Source organism: Marmota monax, unplaced genomic scaffold, assembly GCF_021218885.2.
Source record: "Marmota monax isolate L192 unplaced genomic scaffold, Marmota_monax_Labrador192_F-V1.1 WCK01_AAM20220418_F8-fsc00228, whole genome shotgun sequence".
In the NCBI taxonomy this organism is placed as follows: domain Eukaryota; kingdom Metazoa; phylum Chordata; class Mammalia; order Rodentia; family Sciuridae; genus Marmota; species Marmota monax.
In genome coordinates, this window is record NW_026695240.1 from 165,551 (window position 1) to 185,490 (window position 19,940).

General features: G+C 50.1%; 2 protein-coding genes across 3 annotated transcripts; both read left to right on the plus strand.

Annotated features, from left to right (window-relative positions):
• Nucleotides 1-248: 248 nt before the first annotated feature.
• LOC124089823 (cytochrome P450 2F5) lies at nucleotides 249-13,365 on the plus strand. Of its 2 annotated transcripts, none has more exons than XM_046440036.2 (10): nucleotides 249-362; nucleotides 1,060-1,264; nucleotides 1,339-1,501; nucleotides 4,565-4,714; nucleotides 8,363-8,523; nucleotides 8,880-9,056; nucleotides 9,614-9,755; nucleotides 10,441-10,628; nucleotides 11,406-11,547; nucleotides 12,757-13,365. In XM_046440036.2, the coding sequence occupies exons 2-10, from the start codon at nucleotides 1,094-1,096 to the stop codon at nucleotides 12,936-12,938; spliced, it is 1,476 nt and encodes a 491-aa protein (XP_046295992.1). In that variant the 5' UTR covers nucleotides 249-362; nucleotides 1,060-1,093; the 3' UTR covers nucleotides 12,939-13,365. The 2 variants fall into 2 exon arrangements, with proteins under 2 accessions (XP_046295992.1, XP_046295993.1); XM_046440037.2 differs by lacking the exon at nucleotides 249-362 and adding an exon at nucleotides 422-510.
• Nucleotides 13,366-13,834: 469 nt separating this feature from the next.
• Nucleotides 13,835-19,929, plus strand: LOC124089822 (cytochrome P450 2F2). The gene is made up of 9 exons (XM_046440035.2): nucleotides 13,835-16,165; nucleotides 16,449-16,611; nucleotides 17,545-17,694; nucleotides 17,869-18,029; nucleotides 18,203-18,379; nucleotides 18,465-18,606; nucleotides 18,693-18,880; nucleotides 19,441-19,582; nucleotides 19,668-19,929. The coding sequence occupies exons 1-9, from the start codon at nucleotides 15,983-15,985 to the stop codon at nucleotides 19,847-19,849; spliced, it is 1,488 nt and encodes a 495-aa protein (XP_046295991.1). The 5' UTR covers nucleotides 13,835-15,982; the 3' UTR covers nucleotides 19,850-19,929.
• Nucleotides 19,930-19,940: the final 11 nt, after the last annotated feature.

The window sequence follows — 19,940 nt, forward strand, 5'->3', positions numbered from 1 at the left end:
TGCCAAAGCCCCGCAACCTCACCCCACCCCTCCTGGCCCTAGAAGGGAACCTTTGCTCCATTCCAGGGCAAACAACCACCACAGGCCACAATGAGGGAAGCTGAGGTCAGCCTGAGGCCAGAGGCCCCTGCAGGAGGAGGAGGGTTCCCAAGGTGCAGCCCCCACCCACTGGCCGGGAGCCCAGAGGCCACGTGAAGGGTAGAGTGAGAAGGTGGGAAGGTGGAAAGATGGGAAGGTCCACCTCACCCAGAGGACCAGGGAAGGGGGTGGAGCGAAGGAGGGGTGTGCACAGAGGCAACTTAAGAGCAGCTTCTCCAAGCACACTCAGAGCTCAAGAACACACTTCAGCTGTCCCACAACAGGTAAAGGGCCCTGAGTAGGCGACACTGGGAGCCTCTAGGGAGTCCACGGGTGTGTGTGTGCACGTGTTCCTGTGCTTGTTGCTCTCTCTTCTGAGTGCCCCCTCCCTCCCTCCTGTTTCTATCCTGTGGCCTCCACCTGTGTCAGCCGGTGAGTGCACAACTCTGTCTTTTCACCTCAGTCTCTCTGTGCCTCTCCAGTTCTGCCTCTTTCTCTAGTCTGCGTCAGCCCCTGTCTGTGATGTTCTCTCTGCCTGACTCTGTGTCTTGATTTGTGTCTCTGTGTGTCTCTATCATTAGCACTGTCTCCTGTGAGAGAATCTTGACAGATAGATGATTGATAAATAGATAGATGATAGATAGACATCTAAGGATATAAAGATATTACTCTGTGTTTTTCTGTGTCCCTCACTACCTGTGTGTATCTCTCGGTATCTCTCTTGGTCTCTGTCTCTATATCTCTTGTCTCTGTCTCTGTCTCTCTTGCCATCTGTTGTCTATTGTCTGTCGTCTGTCTATAGATTTTGTGTCTCCATGCCCATCTTCATCCCCTTTCTTTCTCCTTCGTCTTCATCCCTCCATCTCTCCCTAGCTCTCTTTCTTCTTCCTGTCTTTTCTCTACCTGCCCCCATTTCCAGGACCTGGGGGAGGAAAATTCCAGAAGGAGATGAAGAGTGAAGGGACCCTACTCTCTCCCTAGCTCTGCCCTCCGGACATCCGTGGCTGCCTTCACCATGGACAGTATGAGCACAGCCATCCTGCTCCTGCTCCTGGCTCTCATCTGCCTCTTCCTGACGCACAGCTCAAGAGGCAAAGGGAAACTGCCCCCAGGACCCAGACCCCTCCCGCTCCTGGGAAACCTGCTGCAGCTTCGCTCCCAAGACTTGCTGACCTCCCTCACCAAGGTGCAGAGGCCTGCCATGGGCTGAGGGGGTTCCATGGCCCTAGAGCCTCCCATAACCTCTGCTTTCTGCCCCAGCTGAGCAAGAAGTATGGCTCCGTATACACAGTGTACCTGGGGCCCAGGCGGGTGGTAGTCCTCAGCGGGTACGAAGCTGTGAAGGAAGCCCTTGTGGATCAAGGGGAGGAGTTCAGCGGCCGAGGCAAATACCCTGTTTTTTTCAACTTCACTAAGGGCAATGGTAAGCCTGCTTCCCATCTCCTCCTCTCCTCCCACCTCTTCCACATTTAGGGAAGAAATAAGAGTGCACGACTCTGATCCTAATCTTGGTGACACTCAGGGTCACGGATCTCACTGATGACACCAAGTAGGATGGAGCCAGACAGTCCTTCTTTAGGGTGAAGTTTGTCCCACCTTCCCCACCTCCAAATCCCTCCACCATCTTGAATTATATCTCCATACCAGTGCCCATGTTCATCTAACCCAACCCCATTCTCATCCAAATCCCTACCTCTATTCAAACCACATCACCTAGTTTCCAACTCAGTCAAGCAGCCAAGTCATCTGGGCCCAGTCTCCAGGATCCAATTTATCCCAGTCCCAATCCCCATTAACCCCATCCCCAGTCTCCATTCTTAACCTTCATCCCTCTACCTTCACCAAAACCAACCCCGTCACAGATCTACCTGACCCCAAGCTCTAACTCATGACTAATCTACTGGTCCTTCTCATTTCCCCCAACTCCATCTCCATCACCAGCCTCAAACCTAATTTATCATCAGTCTCATAATCTCCCCTCATATACCATTGTCACCTTCATTCCAACCCATGCCCAGCTCTGTCCCCACCCAACCAGCAACCTACACCATTTTCTCCAAACCTCTCCTGTGACAATATTCTGCCCTCCTTAGGCTTTGAAATCACCTATGTTTATGGTTTTCAATCTCCTTTTTAAACAAAAATCTCTATGTGCTGGGCATGGTGATACAACCTATAATCCTAGTAACTAGGGAGGCTGAGACAGGAAGATCGAAAGTTCAAAGCCAGCCTCAGCAACTTAGTGAGGCCCCAAGCAACTTTGCAAGATCTTGTCTTAAAATAAAAAACAAAAAGGGTTGGGGATGTTGCTCAGTGGTTAACCACCCCCAGATTCAATCCCCAGAACCAAAAACAGTAAGGAAAAAAAAATTTTTTTTTTTTTTAAGGAAACTAGCCAGGCTCAGTGGTGCATACCTGTAATCCCAGCAGTTTAGCAGGAGAATCATGAGTTCAAAGCCAGCCTCAGCAATTTAAAGAGGCCCTGAACAACTCAGTGAGACCCTGTCTCTAAATAAAATATAAAATAGGGCTGGGGATGTGGCTCAGTGGTAGAGTGCCCCTGTTACCACCCCCAAAAAAGGAAACTATGTGACAAGGCACTATAATTGAGGGGGGAAGCTTCTCCAATTGAGAAGGGGTCCTGGAGGCTTGCATCCTCTACTACACTCCCCCTAAAGAATGCCTAAAGCTCCCCCTGCACAGGATGAATCCCAGATGACCCAAACTTGGAATCAGAGAGCTCTGATAAAGTTCAACTACCATGTATTAAATACACTTTCTACTCTTCATTCCCCTTCCCTGGGCTTGATTTTTTTTTTTAAACCAGGGATTGAACCCAGGTTAACCACTGAACCACAACCCCAGCCCTTTTTATTTTTTCTTTTGACACAAGTTCTCACTAAGTTGCTTAGAGCCTCCTTAAGTTGCAGAGGCTGGCTTTAAACCTGCAGTTCTCCTGCCTTAGCCTCCTGAGCCACTGGGATTCCAGGTGTGCACCACTGCACCCAGCCTGGGCTTGATCTTATAAATTCACCTGTCAAGGTACACCAGATGCAAGGAGGTGGCAGACAGGGCACTTGAGAAAGTCATCTTACTGCTTCTGTACAGAAAACTTCTGAATGCATACACCATTTGTTACTAAAAAATAGCCAACAAGCAATCAGACAATACACAGCACAGAACAGGACAGCAGGGTTCTGCTACTTACTAGGTGAGTTCAAGCCTTGGACAAATGGCCTCCCTTCTCTGACCCTCAGTCGGCTTCAAAGAAAAGATTGTTACAAAGAATCAATGAGACAATGAATACAATGCAAAGAAATATACTATAGGGTTTCTCTCTCTCCTTTTTAAATTTTTTTTAGTTTTTGATAGACCTTTTTAAAAAAAAGTGTGTATTTTTTTTTAATCAGCCCCATTTGCAGGAGAGAAAACCAAAAAACAGAATGCTAAATAACCCTCTACTCTGATTTCCAAGTCTTACTGGCTTTGGGTAAAAATAATAATAATGTGGCAGGTGATAATTAAAGAATTAAATAATACACTGTAAGTGAAATTCAAGGACACAATACCTTGATTTGATTTATTTATTTATTTATTTTTATGTGGTGCTGAGGACCAAACCCAGTGCCTCACTCATGCGGGGCAAGAGGGCTACCACTGAGCCCCAGCCCCAGCCCCTCTCTCTTTCTTCTTTACATGTAGATCTCTGGTATGTAAGAGAAATCAGAGATAAAAGGGAAAAAAAATCCAAGTCCTTATCCTCTTGCAGCTTCCAGATCAGTAGGCAACACAGGCCATCTCTAGACTATGACATCCCAGAGTGCTCAGGGCAGGGATCAGAGCAGCCTGGGAGCTGGGGAGGCCGGAAGTAAGTACCTGACTTCACCAGTGAGAGAGGAGCCAGGGAAGGCTTCCTGGAGGAAGGGAACCCAAACCTGAGATCTGAACAATGAAGATGAAGAGTCAGAAGAAGACCAGGGGTAGAGTGTTCTAGGAAGACCAGAGGACTTACAAGAACAGGGCAGGGACCCAGAGTTCAGGCTCATTCTGCGATGTTCTTGGTGCCCTAAGGTTCACTGTTCTTGCTTAACTCTCGTATTTGCACATTCAATGAGCAATCCCAGCACTACCCATGTAACAGGATCTGCACTGGGCAATGTCAAGGTCATGCTGGTGACTAACACGGGCCCTCATCCTTCCCTCCCAGTTCAATGAAGAAGATGACCTCATCAACAGACAGTGCTGTCACTGGTCCCCCAAAGGGACCAGATCCTTTAAAGAGGGAAACAAAGGTAGAGAGATCAGGACCATGGAGAGGCAAGCCCAGAGCCCATGGAAGTTCAAGGGAGGCACCTGACCCAGCCTGAAGGGTCAGGCAGGGCTGGCTGGAAGGGGCTGGGGAAATTCCAAACATCAGGAAGGGGTCCGCCGACAGTCATCTTGGAGATGAGTTACCAGTGGAGCTGGCCCTTCCTCTTCTTCCCAGGCATTGCCTTCTCCAATGGCGAACGATGGAAGGTCCTGAGAAGGTTCTCTGTCCAGATTCTGCGGAACTTCGGGATGGGTAAGAGGAGCATTGAGGAGCGGATCCTGGAGGAAGGCGGCTTTCTGCTGGAGGAACTGCGGAAAACTGAAGGTCAGGGTCCCTGAATGCAGTCTGCACTCCCAGTTCCCATCCATCACGGGTGGGCAGGGCTGCCAGGTACCAGAGCATGATGTGAACCCAGAGCTCCTTCACTTGGCCCACAATGAGCATGGTGTCCACTGGAGGTGGGTCTGCTTGTGGCTCTGTGTTCCTCTAGGTATGGTGGTATTCCTGAGCCCGGTTTGTATAATCCTGGTAGACGACGATGATCGACGATGATGATGACATTCTTTTTGGGGGGAGGTGGGTACCATGGATTGAACTCAGGCCACTGAGCCACATCCCCAGCCCTTTTTTGTATTTTATGTAATTTAAAGACAGGGTCTCACTGAGTTGCTTTATGCCTCACTTTTGCTGAGGCTGGTTTGAATGCAATTCCCCTTCCTCAGCTTCCTGAGCTGCTGGGAGTGTACCACCACACCCAGCTGATGATGACATCCTTAAGAACTCACCTACAGAGCTGTATGCTAGCACATTTTCACACATGATCCCCGTAAGCTTTAGAACAATCCATTTTGCACATGAGGAAATAGAGGCACAGAGCAGTTAAGCAAATACCTTGGAGTAATCAAGCTAGTAAGCCGAGGAGTCAGGATTTAAATCTGTCTGACACTTGAGTCCATTTTCAATAAACTAATGTCATTTATTGAATGCTTACTGGATACCAAGCATTGTGATAACTCTTTCTGTGCTTCACCCACCAGCAACCATACAAAATCAGTGTTATTCCAAGTGAAGAAGAAGAGGCCCAGAAAGGTTAAGTCACATGCCCAGAGAGTGAGTTGGGATAGAAACCCAGGCTGAGGCCTCTGACCTATGAAACAAAGTTACAAAAAAAAAAAAAAAAAAAAAAAAAAAGAGATCTGGAGATGCTATAGCACACTTGTCAAGCATGCCCTGGGTTCCATCCCGGCACCACAAAAAGATACATAAATAAATAAAATAACATAAATAACCAACACTTACACAATGCCCACCATATGCCAGGACTTTTGCAAGAACTTTGAATATCTCTTTGAAAAATCAGTCAAGGGGCCAAGTGCAATGTTCACAAATGTAATCCCAGTTTCTTGAGAGGGAGGCTGAGACAGGAGGATTTCAAGTTCAAGACCAGCCTGCACAATCCAGTGAGGCTCTGTCTCAAAACTTTTTAAAAGCCAAATGCAGTGTTGCACACCTGTATCCCCAGAGACTTGGGAGGCTGAGCCAAGAGAATCACAAGTTCAAGGCCAGCCTCAGCAACTTTATCAAGGACCTAAGCAATTTAGTAAGAACCTCCCTGAAAATAAAAAATACCAAAAAAAAAAAAAAAAAAAAAAAAAAGGCCAGGGACTTAGCTCAGTGATAAAGTGTCCCTGGGTTCAATCCCTAGTGCCAAAACTTTTTTTTTAATTTAAAGGGCTGGGAATATAGTTCAGAGGTAAAATATTACGAGGGTCAATCCTCAGTACAAAAAAAAAAAAATCAGTCAAGCTTAGGAAGCAGGTCCTGTAATCAGCCCCATTTTGCAGGAGATAAAACTGAGGCACAGATTGCTAAATAGCCCTCTACCCTGATTTCCAAGTCGGCTTTGGGCAAAAATAATAATGTGGCAGGTGATAGTTAAGGAATTAAATGATACAATGTAAGTGAAATCACAATAGCTGCCTTATTAATTTATTATAATTATTAACACACTCATTGTACATCTTGATGGGTTCCACTGTGACATTTCTGTGCACATATATATCCTGCTTTGCTCATGTCTACCTTCTCTTCTGCCCTGTCTTGTCCTCCTCTCTCCTCCTGCTCCAGGCTAGAACTTTAGCTAAGGACATATTAATTTCTCTCTTCTTTTTTTGGTATCAGGGCTTGACCCAGGGGCACTTAACCACTGAGTCACATTCCCAGACCTTTTTTATATTTTATTTAGAGACAGGGTCTTGCTAAGTTGCTTAGGGACTCACTAAATTGCTGAGGGTGGCTTTGAACTCATGATCCTCCTGAGTTGCTAGAAATACTGGGTGGGCCACCCATGCCCAACTCCATATTAATTTCTTATTGCCGAGTAACAAATTGCCACAAATGTAGTGGCTTAAAACAATATACATTCATTCTCTTATATTTCTCTTATATTTCTGTAGGTCTGAAGTAGACAGTGGGTCAGCAGGGCTGCACTCCTTGAGAAGGTTTTGGATAGCATTCGTGTCCTGGCCTTTTCTAGTTTCCGCATTACTAGGACCTTCCTCTATATTCAAAGCCATAAAAGGTAGTAGCAGCTTCCAGTCTCTCTCTCATCACATAACCCTTATTTATTTAGATGCACCTACTTTCCTCTTCTAAGGAGCCTGATAATAACATTGGGCCCACCTGGGCAATCCAGAGTCATCTTCTCATCTCAAAATCCTTAATTTATGGCTGAAAAATCCTTAATTTATGGTACAGTGGTGCACACCTGTAATCCAAGTGACTTGGGTGGCTGAGTCAGGTTAGCCTCTGCAACTTAGCAAGGCTCTGTCTCAAAATTAAAAGGGCTGGGATTTGGCTCAGTAATCAACTGCCCTGGATTCAATTCCCAATACAAAAAAAAAGTATTTTTTTTCCAAGTAAAGTAAATTTCTATTCACAGATTCTAGGAACAGGAATGTGGACATCTTTGAGGTGGTCATTAGTCAATCCATCATAGCACCACAGTTTGTAACAGCCTCATAATGGGCCAGACCTTAACTAAGGACTTCCCAGTCACTAACTTATAACAACCCCATGAGGGCTGTCATTGAGCCCATTGTATAGATATGAAAATTGAGGCTCAGAAACAGGAATCAGTAGTCCAGGTCACATAAAGACTAAGAAGCCAGTTTCAAACTAAGTCTATCTAATCCCAGCCCTGGTTTTCTGGCCTGTCCTATTGTGTCTTGGCTGCTTTGTTGAAATGTGCTGCTTATATAATGTTTTCTGTAGTCTGGTTGTTGGATTGTGGGGTGTTAGGTATGATTCTTTGGGTTATTTCTGGATAAGATTGTAGTGTTATCATGCCATGATTGATATGTGGTATTGCAGTATTATCTGCTGTGCTGCCAAAGATGTTGTGTTGGTGTGCATGGTGTGTCATCTCTTCGGTTGCCTGGTTATGTGTGTTATGATGACACATCCTGTGTTCTCTACTGTCTGCTGGGTTGCTGTGTTTTATTGTTGTGCATTGTGTCAAAGGAAGATTTAGCTGTGAACTGGTATTATGTGTTTAAGTATATTGTTACCATGTCTTGGAACGTTTCTGAGTGGGCTATGTGTGGTTTCTAAATCGCTGTGTGTAGTTGTGTGTGTTGGCATGTATTGTGGTTGTATTTACTGGGTGTTTTATGGCAGTGTCTGTTTTCTGTGATGCCTGATGATTGCACTGTGTTGTATTGTGTGTGTGGTGTACTGTCACCGAGAATAGCCTGTTCTGTTACTGAGTATTGAAGTGGATGCGGAACTGCAGGATGTTGTGGGTTCTATGCTAGCTGTTGCGTTATGAAGTACTTGAGGTGTTAGGCTGCAAGACGGTATCATGGTTGGGTCAGATGCTATGCAAATTAGAGCTGTGTCTGCTGCACCATGGTCTGGTGCGTTTGAGTCCCCAGAGCTGGGCCCCTGACCCATTCCACCCCTCGACCTCAGGTGAGCCCTTCAACCCCTTGTTTATGCTGAGTCGCTCGGTGTCCAACATTATCTGTTCGGTGATCTTCGGCAAACGTTTTGACTACGACGATGAGCGTCTGCTCACCATCATCCACGTCATCAACGACAACTTTCAAATCATGAGCAGCCCCTGGGGCGAGGTCAGCAAGACTGAGTCCTGTGGGAGATAGGATGGCAGCGGGAGCAGGAGGGGGCGTGGCCAACAGGGTCTAGGGGTACCTGGGGATGTCAGTAGGCCCTGACTGGTCATGCGTTTTCCTTCTGACCCCTGCCCGCCCCCTACCCCGAGTTACATGATTCAAGAAGGCACCCAGCCCCCTTCCCCTGCCCCTCCGTCCCACTCCCCTCCGTCCCACTCCCCTCCAGCCTCTCCAGAACTCCATTGTCCTCCAATGCCCCGTCCTTGCCTATCGAATTCACTTGCCTTACCCTACTTAGCCCCGAACACATACCCTGCCTGCTCTTCCAAGCCCCTCCAACTCTGCCCGCTCTCCAGCTGTACAACCTCTTCCCGAGCCTCCTGGACTGGGTGCCTGGGCCGCACCAACGCATCTTCCAGAACTTCGGGAACCTGAGAGATCTCATCTCCTGCAGCGTCCGCGAACACCAGGCCACCCTAGACCCCAACTCTCCCCGGGACTTCATAGATTGCTTCCTCACCAAAATAGCACAGGTAAACTCTGTCTGGAAATTGCACCTCTGGCCTGACCTGAATGCCTCCTGCTGCTCCTGTCTCAAACTCAATAGGGATCCCAGATTGGGCAGGACTGGGGGATTTTCTCCGGGAGAAGCTGGGGCATCTGGCTGCTCAGGGTTGTTGCCCAGAGCCACCACCAATTATCAGCTCTTGAAGTGATTGTTTTTTGTTTGTTTTGTTTTGGTTTTTTTTTTTTTGGCGGACACAACATCTTTGTTTGTATGTGGTGCTGAGGATCGAACCCGGGCCGCACGCATGCCAGGCGAGCGCGCTACCGCTTGAGCCACATCCCCAGCCCTTGAAGTGATTGTTAAAGTGCTAAAATGTTATTTGTCCGCCCTGCGGCAGAGATTTTTCCCTACCCCACCATTCCACGCTCCCCAGCTCCCCTGAGGAAAGGAAGTTAAACAGAGGAGGGACCGAACTGGCACTCAGTATCAGTTGCGCAAGTCTGGGGTGAACGGTCGCACGGACTTTGAGTCCACAATGTGCATCTGGTCCTGGTTCATATCCCCACCGCTCAACCCTGGTAGGAGAAAGAGAACCCGCTGAGCCACTTCCATATGGACACCCTGTTGATGACCACACAAAACCTGATCTTCGGAGGCACAGAGACGGTGGGCACCACGCTGCGCCACGCCTTCCTCGCCCTCATGAAATACCCCAAAATTCAAGGTGCGCCCGCAGCTACCTAGCCCTGAGACCTGCCCACACCGCGCCGTCGAGCCAACCGGCCCGATCCAGAGGGTCGGTCAGAGTCTAGGTGGGAAAACCAAACTCACACATAGCTCGACCCCAACCACATACCCCTTAGGGTCCACACAGCATGCCCAATCTCCTCCAGATCCCTCCCGCATAGTCATGACCCTGCCTGCACCGCTCGCATCCAGCCCCAGAGTTCTTCCTTGAAGTCCCACCCAGAGCCACTCCCCAAGCTCCAGCCACTTGATTTGCCCAAGACCCCAACCCCTCCTACACAGACTGACCTGCCCACACAGCACCTTCCGCCGTTCCACCTCCTCAAGCCCCTCCTCTGGATGATGTGTCCCCGCCCCTGATCTCCAGCCCTTTGCCCACTGGATCCAACAATCAGTCATCCAGGTCCCTGTCACCTCTTCCGAAATCCCATCAGGGACCTGAGCTACTGAGATCCCTGAAGCCCTGACCACATAATTTCACCCTCTGGAGCCCTTGCGCCAACCAAAGTTTTGCCCCCCACCTCCCCAAGATCTGGCTGATCTTTACACGCCCCTCGGCAGTGGGCGGGGCTCGCGATGGGAGGATTGGAGCCGACTCGCGACAGTTCCCAGCTTAGTCTCGCCTACCGATACCCTCAGCTATCTTCCTTCTCCACCTCCAGCCCGCGTGCAGGAGGAGATTGACCGCGTGGTGGGACGCTCCCGGCTGCCCACCCTGGAGGACCGCGCAGCCATGCCGTACACAGATGCGGTGATACACGAGGTGCAGCGTTTCGCAGATGTCATCCCGATGAACTTGCCGCACCGCGTCATTCGGGACACCGCCTTCCGCGGCTTCCTGATACCTGAGGTGTGCTGGGCACCTGGCAAAGGACCATGGGCATCCTAGGAAGAAGCATCTCATTCTTGCAACCAGCAAGGGGTACCTTAGTCCCTGGCAGGGAACTCCCCAAGCCTTAGCAACTGGCATCACGAGCCCTAGCAACAGATATTTGAGATTATAAATCCAGAACTTCAGCCCCTTCCCAGGCCCCCCCATCCCATATCATAGCGGACAAGACCCCTTCCTGAACCTCACACCCCTTCCCTACCACAAGACCCATCTCAAGAATCTCCCAAGTATTGCCGGGCGCGGTGGCACACGCCTGTAATCCCAGCGGTTTGGGAGGCTGAGGCAGGAGGATCGCGAGTTCAAAGCCAGCCTTAGCAGCTGCGAGGCGCTAAGCAACTCAGTGAGACCCTGTCTCTAAATATAATACAAAATAGGCTGGGGATGTGGCTCAGTGGCCGAGTGCCCCTGAGTTCAATCCCCGGTAACCGTCCCCCAAAAAATCTCCAGAATATAGGGCTTCATCCTGAGGTTCCCCCCTGTAGCCAAATACTGCCCTCTGAGACCTCTTGCCTTCCCAGAAATCCCTCATCTGCTTTCACAAGGAGGGCGAGGGAGGGTGGGATGCTCGTTCCTTTCTCAGACCCCAGCAACACAGCCTCTAGCAGACATCACTGAAAACCCCAGATGGGGTCCTATGCCCTCTTCCACCCCTTTTTCCAGTCCCCAGGACCTCTAATTTGGAAACCTCCCAGCTCTTTTATACCACTAACTCCGCTTTCTCCTTTCCCCACACAGGGCACAGATATCATCACCCTCCTTAACACGGTGCACTATGACCCCAGCCAGTTCCTGAAACCCCAGGAATTCAATCCCGAGCATTTCCTAGATGCCAATCAGTCTTTCAAGAAGAGCCCTGCCTTCATGCCCTTTTCAGCTGGTGAGGGCCACGGTCTTTTAAACCCTAGTCCTAATTAAGCTCTCCAAAGCCTCTCACTTCTTTATCCACCCCATCCTCAGACTTGGCTGCACAGGCACACTTATTCCTTCCCTTACCTCTGCTTCTGGGGCTGGGGCTATAGCTCAGTTGGTAGAGTGCTTGCCTCACATGCACAAGGCCCTGGATTCAATCCCCAGCACCAAAAACAAAAAAAACAAAAACACTCCGCATCTATAGGCAGATAATGACTAAAAACCTTTGTTGCGGGAGGTGGGGAGATTATTAATTTAATTTGGGAGTGGTCATTTGTCAGACTTTCCACTAGGTGGCGCGGTTGAAATGGTTCCAGTTTTTCGTTACCCTGCTTGGGGTGGCGGGGGGGGGGGGGGGGGGGCACTCCTTTACTCAGTAACAGGAAAAACGGGAGGAGGGTCATAATAGATAAATTACCACAGTGCCTACTGTGTGCCAGATGCTGCCTCTGAGAATAGTTGTAAGGGTAATGACTGAATTCTGCAGCCAGATTGCACAGGGTTTGCACCCCAGCTCCAGTCACCTCCTAGCTGTGTGACCTTGGTTATGCTATGAACTTCTGTGCCTCAATTTTCAAGTTTCCCTTTTTTTATTCTTTTGATGCTGGGTATTGAACCCAGGGCCTTGTGCATGCAAGGCAAGCACTCTACCTTGCTAAGCTATATCCCCAGCCCCTCAATTTCCACTTCTATAAAATGCAGATAATATTAAGACCCACCCCTTGGAGTTGTTGGGAGGATTAAGTTAATTAAGAATAGTATAAAGCTTGGAGAGCACATGGTACATGGTTAGAGTTACATTAAGGGTTTTTGTTTGCTTGCTTTTGGTTTTATTTACATTGAGCATTATGTTCTCACTGCTATACCTATACTTACCATTCACAACAACCTCCTAAGCTACAAGTATCGTCCCCATTTCAAATACCCAGAAATTGCGGCATTCCAAGAGCACAAGACCAGCCTTAACAGAGCAGGATCTGAACCCAGGAGGCTGCACGTGCATTGGCTGACTCATTCTGTTCTGAAGTTTACTCAAGGCATTCTTTCCAAACTTTTAGCTGCATAGGTCTTTGATGTCCCCAGTCATTATCTTCATGTCCTCATGTTTTCCTCAAAAAATTTGGGGCGCAGCCCCTCGCCCCCTTTATCTCACTGCTCCTTCCCCACCCTTCCCAAGGGCGCCGACTGTGTCTCGGAGAATCGCTGGCACGCATGGAGCTCTTCCTCTACCTCACCGCCATCCTCCAGAGCTTCTCGTTGCAGCCGCTGGGGGAACCCGAGGACATCGACCTGACCCCATTGGGGTCAGGTCTGGGTAATTTGCCACGGCCTTTCCAGCTCCGCCTGCTGGAGCGCTGAGCCCTCGGCCCTTCACGATTAGCCTGTAAGCGCCAGGCCCGCGCCCACGAGTTGCTCCGTTTGTTGGCATAACCACAGCCATCTTCCTTTCCCCACCCCGACTTTATGAATACTGTTCTTATTCTCTAGGAATAGAAACTTGCCGGTCTCTATTGTCTCCTTGAGAGATAAAGACTTGCTGGTCTCTGTCCTCTCCTTGAGAGATAAATACTTGCCCATCTCTGTTCCCAAGAAACAGTAACTTGCCTTCCGCAAAATCAGGTGATGCTTGCTATGCCAGTCGCAAGGGCTAAACCGGCCCCTAAGGGGCGGCCATGATTCTGATCTATAAAAGGTAATCCTCAAGAGGGAGTTGTTGCTGCTCTTTCTCTCTCTGCGCCAAGCAGCCTGTCAGGGGCCCCACAATAAATCTGCTTCTGCCTCTGTCCTTGGTGAGTGTCTGTGTGATCAGCCCTGTGCCAGTTTTCTTTCACCGTTGGTGTGTTGTTCACTCTCTGTCACCCTCTGTCTGGCTGCCACATTCTCCTCCCTGTACCCTGGGCCTGCTTACCTGCCAGTAACTCACTTTTCTTATTTTAAACCGACCTGCACACAAAGAAAGACATTAGGGATGGGAATTGTATGTCTTGGACCCAAATAACTTGTTCTGTGATGTGCCTTTTCTGGGCTTTTTGTATCATTTCCTAGAAAATTATCTTTATAATAGTCAAACCTATTTAAGCTGAATTAAAGTTTTTCTTGCATCACAAACTGCATTGAGCCAGATGAAGACAGTATCTAGGAGGCCCTAGATATTTCCCCAAAAGTCATTCAGAGGCGAGAGTGCTTTCCTAGTGTGTACAGGGCCCTGGTTTTAATCCCCACTACTGGAAAAAAGAAAAATCTTACAATCAGAGGTCATCCAGAAGTTGAGACAGGTTGTGCTGAACACATCATAGACCCACATGTGACATCAGCCCTTTAATCCACACAGGTGAACCATAGAGTCTGCCCCAGGGCCCAACCAGGAACAAAAACACAGGGAAAGATGGAGAGAGTCAGATCTCTCCCGCAGATGGAGAACCAGCAAAGAGAAACACATAGAGTTACTGAAAAGATGGAGAAAAACCCTGAAAAACAAAGACTGGGAGTGAGACAGAGAAAGTGAGAGGAAGACAAAGAGAGGCACTGAGCAGAAAGAGAGTCAGATACCCAGGGAGAGGGAGGACAAGAAATTCTAAAACAGAAATTAAGAGAGGGCGTGTTCATTCAACACATTTCCTGGGCACCTAGTATGTTCTGAGCACTATTTTAGGGCACAGAAGTGAACAAGACGGAATCCCTCTCTTAAAGAGCTGGGATTCCAGGGGCAACCCTACAGAATTGGAAGAAAATCAGGAGGGTAGAGAAAAGGCTCTGACCCTAACACAGAGCACCCATCATGGACTTTACTGCATGCAGATGTACCCCAGCCATTAATGGAGTTAGCACCTCTGAGAAGGGGTCCTGCCCCTCAGCCCCTGCCAGGTAGGAAGACCCCGCAGAGGTAGAGACAGAGAGCTACAGAGAGAGACATAGACAAACACTGGAAAGAGAGAGATCTCACAGACATAGAGACGAGACGAGCAGGGACAGAGAGGGAGACAGAGGCAGAAAGAGTGAAAGATGAACAGGGGAACAGACAGACTGAGGGAGATACTGAGAAATGAAACAAAAATAGAGATGCTGAGAGACAATCCCAGAAAAAACTCCAGGCTCAGCCTCTGCAGACTTCCCCCATTTAACTCCACCCAGGTCTGGGCCCTGAGCCAGGCAGGAAGGCTGGATCTGGCAAGACCAGGAGGGGTGGGAAGGTGGGCCATATTCTGGAACAGCCTGTCCCAAGTCCTAATTCAACCCCCACTCCCACCCCTGACTCCCTGACTCGTCAGGCTGGAGTCAGACCCCTCCAGCCTGTGCCGCCCAAGCAAAGGGGAAGATGTAGGTTCAGTTTGCCTGCTGTCATGGCCTGACCTCAAACAGTGATGTCTACTGAGGGATTTGGGGGACTGGACACCAAGGAGCACAGCAGCAGTGTCACAGGACATTTGAGAGTCACGATGGCAGGAATTCTGAGCAGGACATAGGTAGGGGTACCAAGGGGTCGACATATGAAAAGGCACCCAGAAGTCACAATGATAGGCACAGAAGTTCCAGGCTGATGGGCACCATGAGGTTGGAGGAGTCAAATGCAAAGAAGACCAGTGCAACATACTGGGTTCCAAGAGCTATGGAAGTGACAAAGGCTCAAGAGTAAGTCCTTGAAAATCACAGGCACAAGGTAAAGGAGTGTCAGGTCAATGGACACATGGCCAAGAATGGTTTTAGAGACATATTCTGGATTCAAGAGTGTATTTAGCCACAAGAGGTACCGTGTACAGCATTTGGGACACTGGTCCAGAGGTGGTCAGGGGATTGAGGAGTACACATCTACAGGCCAAGTAAGATGGACCCAAAGGTGACAGGGGCTCAAGAGGGTGCACTTGGTCAGTTGTTTTGAATGAGAATGGCAGACTGACATTAAATGGGGAAGCGGGGGTGTGGCTCAGTTGTGCAAGTGCTTGCCTCCTATACAGGAGGCCTCGGGTTCAATCCCCAGCACCACATTAAAAAAAAAAAAGTCAAAGAGACACACATCAGCAGGAGCCAGGACACAGAAGAGCTAGTGCTAGGGCTGGGGGTGGGAGTGGAGTGGAGACTGGGGATTGGAAAATCTTTAGAAAGAGCAGCTGCTGAGAGACAATCCCAGAAAAAACACTCCAGGGCTCATCCTCTGCAGGCTTGCCCATTTTACTCCACCCAGGTCTGGGCCCTATGCCAGGAAGGAAGGCTGGATCTGGCAAGACCAGGAGGGGTGGGAAGGTGGGCCACATTCTGGAACAGCCTGTCCCACGTCCTAATTCAGTTTTTTCTGGGATTGTCTCTCAGCAGACACTTGCCCCTCCCACCGCCAATCAACCTAATAGCGAGTCAACCTAATAGCAGCGAAGGATCTCAGGCAGGTGCAGGCGGCAAAGGTCTCAGGCATGCTGATCACTGGAGTCGCAACGTTGCTATTATCACTCCTGGTGCTGGCGCTGGCCTGGTGGGGTTGGGGCATCCGCAGAGTTCAAATAGGGAGGGGCTTACCCCCCGGGCCCAGGCCGCTTGGATTGCTGGGGAACTTGCTGCAGCTGGAGTCCGGAGGCCTGGACCGTGCGCTCATGAAGGTAGCCCGACGGCGGGTGGTGAAACAGAATTCTGGATTCTTGGAGGTGGGATTGAGGGTTACAACTCCTGGTCGGCTGAATGAAGACAGCTGAAGGGATGGGGACCTGGACTCTTGGATCCGAGGGAGGAGGAAGTTGTGGAGCTAGGGAGCTGAACTCCTCGACCCGCGGAAAGAGGGGCTGAAATGGGGACTTCTGGGTCTGAGGGAGAGAGATGGGGTCTTGGTGGAGGGGGAGGATCAGGAGCCTGGAGCAGGTCTCGCTGAGCACTGATTCCCCGCAGCTCTCCCGCAGCTGGGGTCCAGTGTTCACTGTGTGGCTGGGCCCGCGCCCTGCCGTGGTGCTGTGTGGCTATGCAGCGCTGCGGGATGCATTGGTGCTACAGGCGGATACCTTCTCTGGCCGCGGAGCCATGCCGGTCTTCCAACGCTTCACACGCGGAAACGGTGAGGCCCACGGGGTAGAAGACCTGGACCAGCCAGTTTGGGTGGATAAAGGGTGCAACCGGGCAATTGGGGCGGGGGCCAATAGAGAACGATGGTAACCAAACAGTGCAGACAGGGTGGGGCACAAGCAGGGGCCCGATCTAGGTTCCTCATGCCAATGGGAGAGAAGAGGCAACGAGTCAAAATTTTAAAGAGCAAATCCAGATCAAGGTCCAGGTGGGATCAATATGTAAATAGGGCCCATAAGGTTGACAACTGAGTGGTCTGATACAGAATCAAAGCAAGACCTGGCGGTGTCGCTCAGTGTAGAGCGCTCTTCTAGGTCTGTGAGGCCTTGGGTTCCATACCTAGCACCACAAAAATCCGCGCTGCGGGCTGGGGTTGTGGCTCAGTGGCACAGCGTTTGCATCACACATGCGAGGCACTGGATTTGATCCTCAGCACCACATAAAAATAAAATTAAATATATATATATATATATAATTTTTTTTTTTTTAAATCAGCGCTGCGACGCTCGCCTGGAATCCCAGCACTCGGGAGACCAGGGCGGGAAGACAAATACATGAGGCTCTGGGTTCGATTCCAATATAGGGAGGAGTGGGGGAACCATGAAGTATTATGAGGAAGTAGGATTATCCTCGAGTTGGAGGCCCCAAAGGGGGCCTAGTAACTAGTGACAGGGCGTGTCCTAGATGGAGCGAGGCCACCACCACCATCCCCACCTCCCCTTTTTTGTAGTACTGGAGATTGAACGCAAGGGGCACTCTACCACTGAGCTTCATCCCCATCCCTTTTTAAAATTTTGAATAAGGTTCTCAATAAGTTGCTCAGGCTGGTCTCGAACTTGTGATCCTCCTGCCTCAGTTTTCTGAGTCTTTGGGATTACAAACTGCATCATGCCCAGCCACTCCCCCTTTTCTGTCTTCACCTTAGGCATAGTGTTTTCCAACGGACCACGCTGGCGAACACTGCGCAATTTTGCACTTGGAGCGCTCAAGGAGTTTGGGATGGGTACACGATCCATCGAGGAGCACATCCTGGAGGAGGCAGCTTGTCTGCTTGGAGAATTTCAAGCTACCATTGGTGGGGCCTGACAGGAAAAGGAGAAGGGCCTGGGAATGGGGGTGGCCAATGGACTGCCAAGAAGGCTAAGAAAAGGTTTGGGTAGAGCAAGTTCAAGGAGCTCCTGTAGGCCCAAGGAGCTAGCTGGTGGCTGCACCAGAGTTATTACCCATGGTTCTTCCCATCCAACTCCAGGAACCCCGTTCGACCCCCGCCAGCTACTGGATAATGCTGTATCCAACGTTATCTGTTCCGTTGTCTTCGGAAAGCGCTATGGCTATGGGGATCCAGAGTTCCTGAGGCTCCTGGAGCTCTTCCATGACAATTTTCGAATCATGAGTTCCAGATGGGGTGAGGTGAGAGAGTATGCACATAGCCTTACCTACAATGGATCATTAGAATGGGAGTCTTAGATTCTTGGAAGAGTTCTAGAAACCTACTAACATCAAAGTCCTGGTCCAATCTCCCCACAAGGGAAACGAAGGCCTAGCGGCCTTGTCCAAAGCCCTATTGAGCCCTGTCTCCCCAGATGTACAACATTTTCCCCTCCCTCCTGGACTGGCTTCCTGGCCCCCATCATCAAATCTTCCGAAACTTTGAAGAGCTTCGAGTCTTCATTTCTGAGCAAATCCAGCAGCATCAGGAGACAAGACAGTTTGGGGAGCCTCGGGACTTCATTGATTGCTTCCTTGATCAGATGGATAAGGTGCTGGCCCCAGCTATCCTAAACTCTATCCACTGGGCCCACCAGCAGATATCTGACACATGACAGCACTCATCTGTGCCCACAGGAACAGCGGGACCCAGAAAGTCATTTCCAGGAGGAAACCCTGGTGATGACCACACACAACCTTTTCTTTGGTGGCACGGAGACCACTAGCACCACCCTGCGCTATGGGCTCCTCATTCTGCTCAAGTACCCAGAGGTGGCAGGTCTGTGAGCTGTAGATACCCAATATGAGAAGCTGGGAGGGGGGTTGACTCTGGGTCTGGATAGTGTGTCTCAAACATCTGTCCAGCCAAAGTGCAGGCGGAGCTGGATGCCGTGGTAGGTCGGGCCCGTGCCCCCCGCCTGGAGGACCGGGTGCATCTACCCTACACCAATGCAGTGCTGCACGAGATTCAGCGCTTCATTAGCGTGCTGCCCCTGGGGCTGCCTCGCGCCATCACACAGGACACCCACCTCCGGAGCCACTTTCTGCCTAAGGTGAGCTCAGAGCTTGGGGCTTCTGTACAGGACTGGGCAGGGTAAGCACCTGTCCTAGACTATTGTGGGAGTGACTGTTTTCAGAGGGTAGTATCAAATGACACACCAAAAAACAGGAGAAAAAAAAAAAGACAAGCTTTCCCACATACTTGTTTTCATGGGGTTGGTGCTGGGACTGAACTCAGGGACTCTCGCACACCAGACAAGTGAGGGGCTCTCGCACACCAGACAATTGCTCTACCACAGAGCCACATCCAGCTCCCCAATGGGGTTTTTAGAACCAGCCTTAGGACAGGCATGGTGACCTGTACCTGTAGTCCCAGATAATCTGGAGGCTAAGGTGGGATCTGAAGCCAGCCTTGGCAACACAGGGAGACCCCCCCCATCTCTAAAAAATAAAAGGGTCTTTTGTGGACTGGGGACGTTTACAGCTGTGGTAGAACACGTGCCTAACATGCATGAGGCTCTAGGTTCCGTCCCCAGTAGGGGCAGAGTGCAAAAGGATGAGGCAAGGGCAGTGGCTAATTCTGCTGGTAACCTGAGCTGTGTGAACCTCCTAGGGCACCGTGGTGATTCCCTTGCTTGTTTCTGCCCACCGGGACTCCACCCAATTCAAGGACCCTGACTGTTTCAACCCCAACAATTTCCTGGATGAAAAGGGAGAGTTCCAGAGCAATGAAGCCTTCATGCCTTTTGCTCCAGGTCTGAGTGGGTCTGGGCCAAGAGGGGACTAGCCTCGACAGGCTCTAGGAAGCATGAGATGCTCACCATGCACCCATGTCCCTAGGAAAGCGCATGTGCCTGGGCGCAGGCCTTGCCCGCTCAGAGATCTTCCTCTTCCTTACGGCCATCCTGCAGAGGTTCTGCCTGCTCCCTGTGGAGAGCCCCAGCAACATCAACCTCACCCCACAGTGCACTGGCCTGGGCAACGTCCCCCCAACCTTCCAGCTCCACCTGATGGCACGCTGAAGTCAGATTCCATCCCACTGGCCTCACTGGCCCTCACATCTCTTTCCCCACCTTGGTCAATAAAGGGCCCAAATCACAGATGGAGATGGTC

What these genes read in the sequence shown, in the direction of transcription:
- LOC124089823 (XM_046440036.2), top strand. Translation starts at nt 1,094, where the DNA reads ATGGACAGTATGAGCACAGCCATCCTGCTCCTGCTCCTGGCTCTCATC. An exon ending in TGCTGACCTCCCTCACCAAG is followed by an intron (nt 1,265 to 1,338) that starts GTGCAGAGGCCT and finishes TTTCTGCCCCAG; the next exon opens with CTGAGCAAGAAGTATGGCTC. An exon ending in TCCTCACCAAAATAGCACAG is followed by an intron (nt 9,057 to 9,613) that starts GTAAACTCTGTC and finishes CAACCCTGGTAG; the next exon opens with GAGAAAGAGAACCCGCTGAG.
- LOC124089822 (XM_046440035.2), top strand. Translation starts at nt 15,983, where the DNA reads ATGCTGATCACTGGAGTCGCAACGTTGCTATTATCACTCCTGGTGCTG. An exon ending in TGGACCGTGCGCTCATGAAG is followed by an intron (nt 16,166 to 16,448) that starts GTAGCCCGACGG and finishes GATTCCCCGCAG; the next exon opens with CTCTCCCGCAGCTGGGGTCC. An exon ending in TCCTTGATCAGATGGATAAG is followed by an intron (nt 18,380 to 18,464) that starts GTGCTGGCCCCA and finishes CTGTGCCCACAG; the next exon opens with GAACAGCGGGACCCAGAAAG.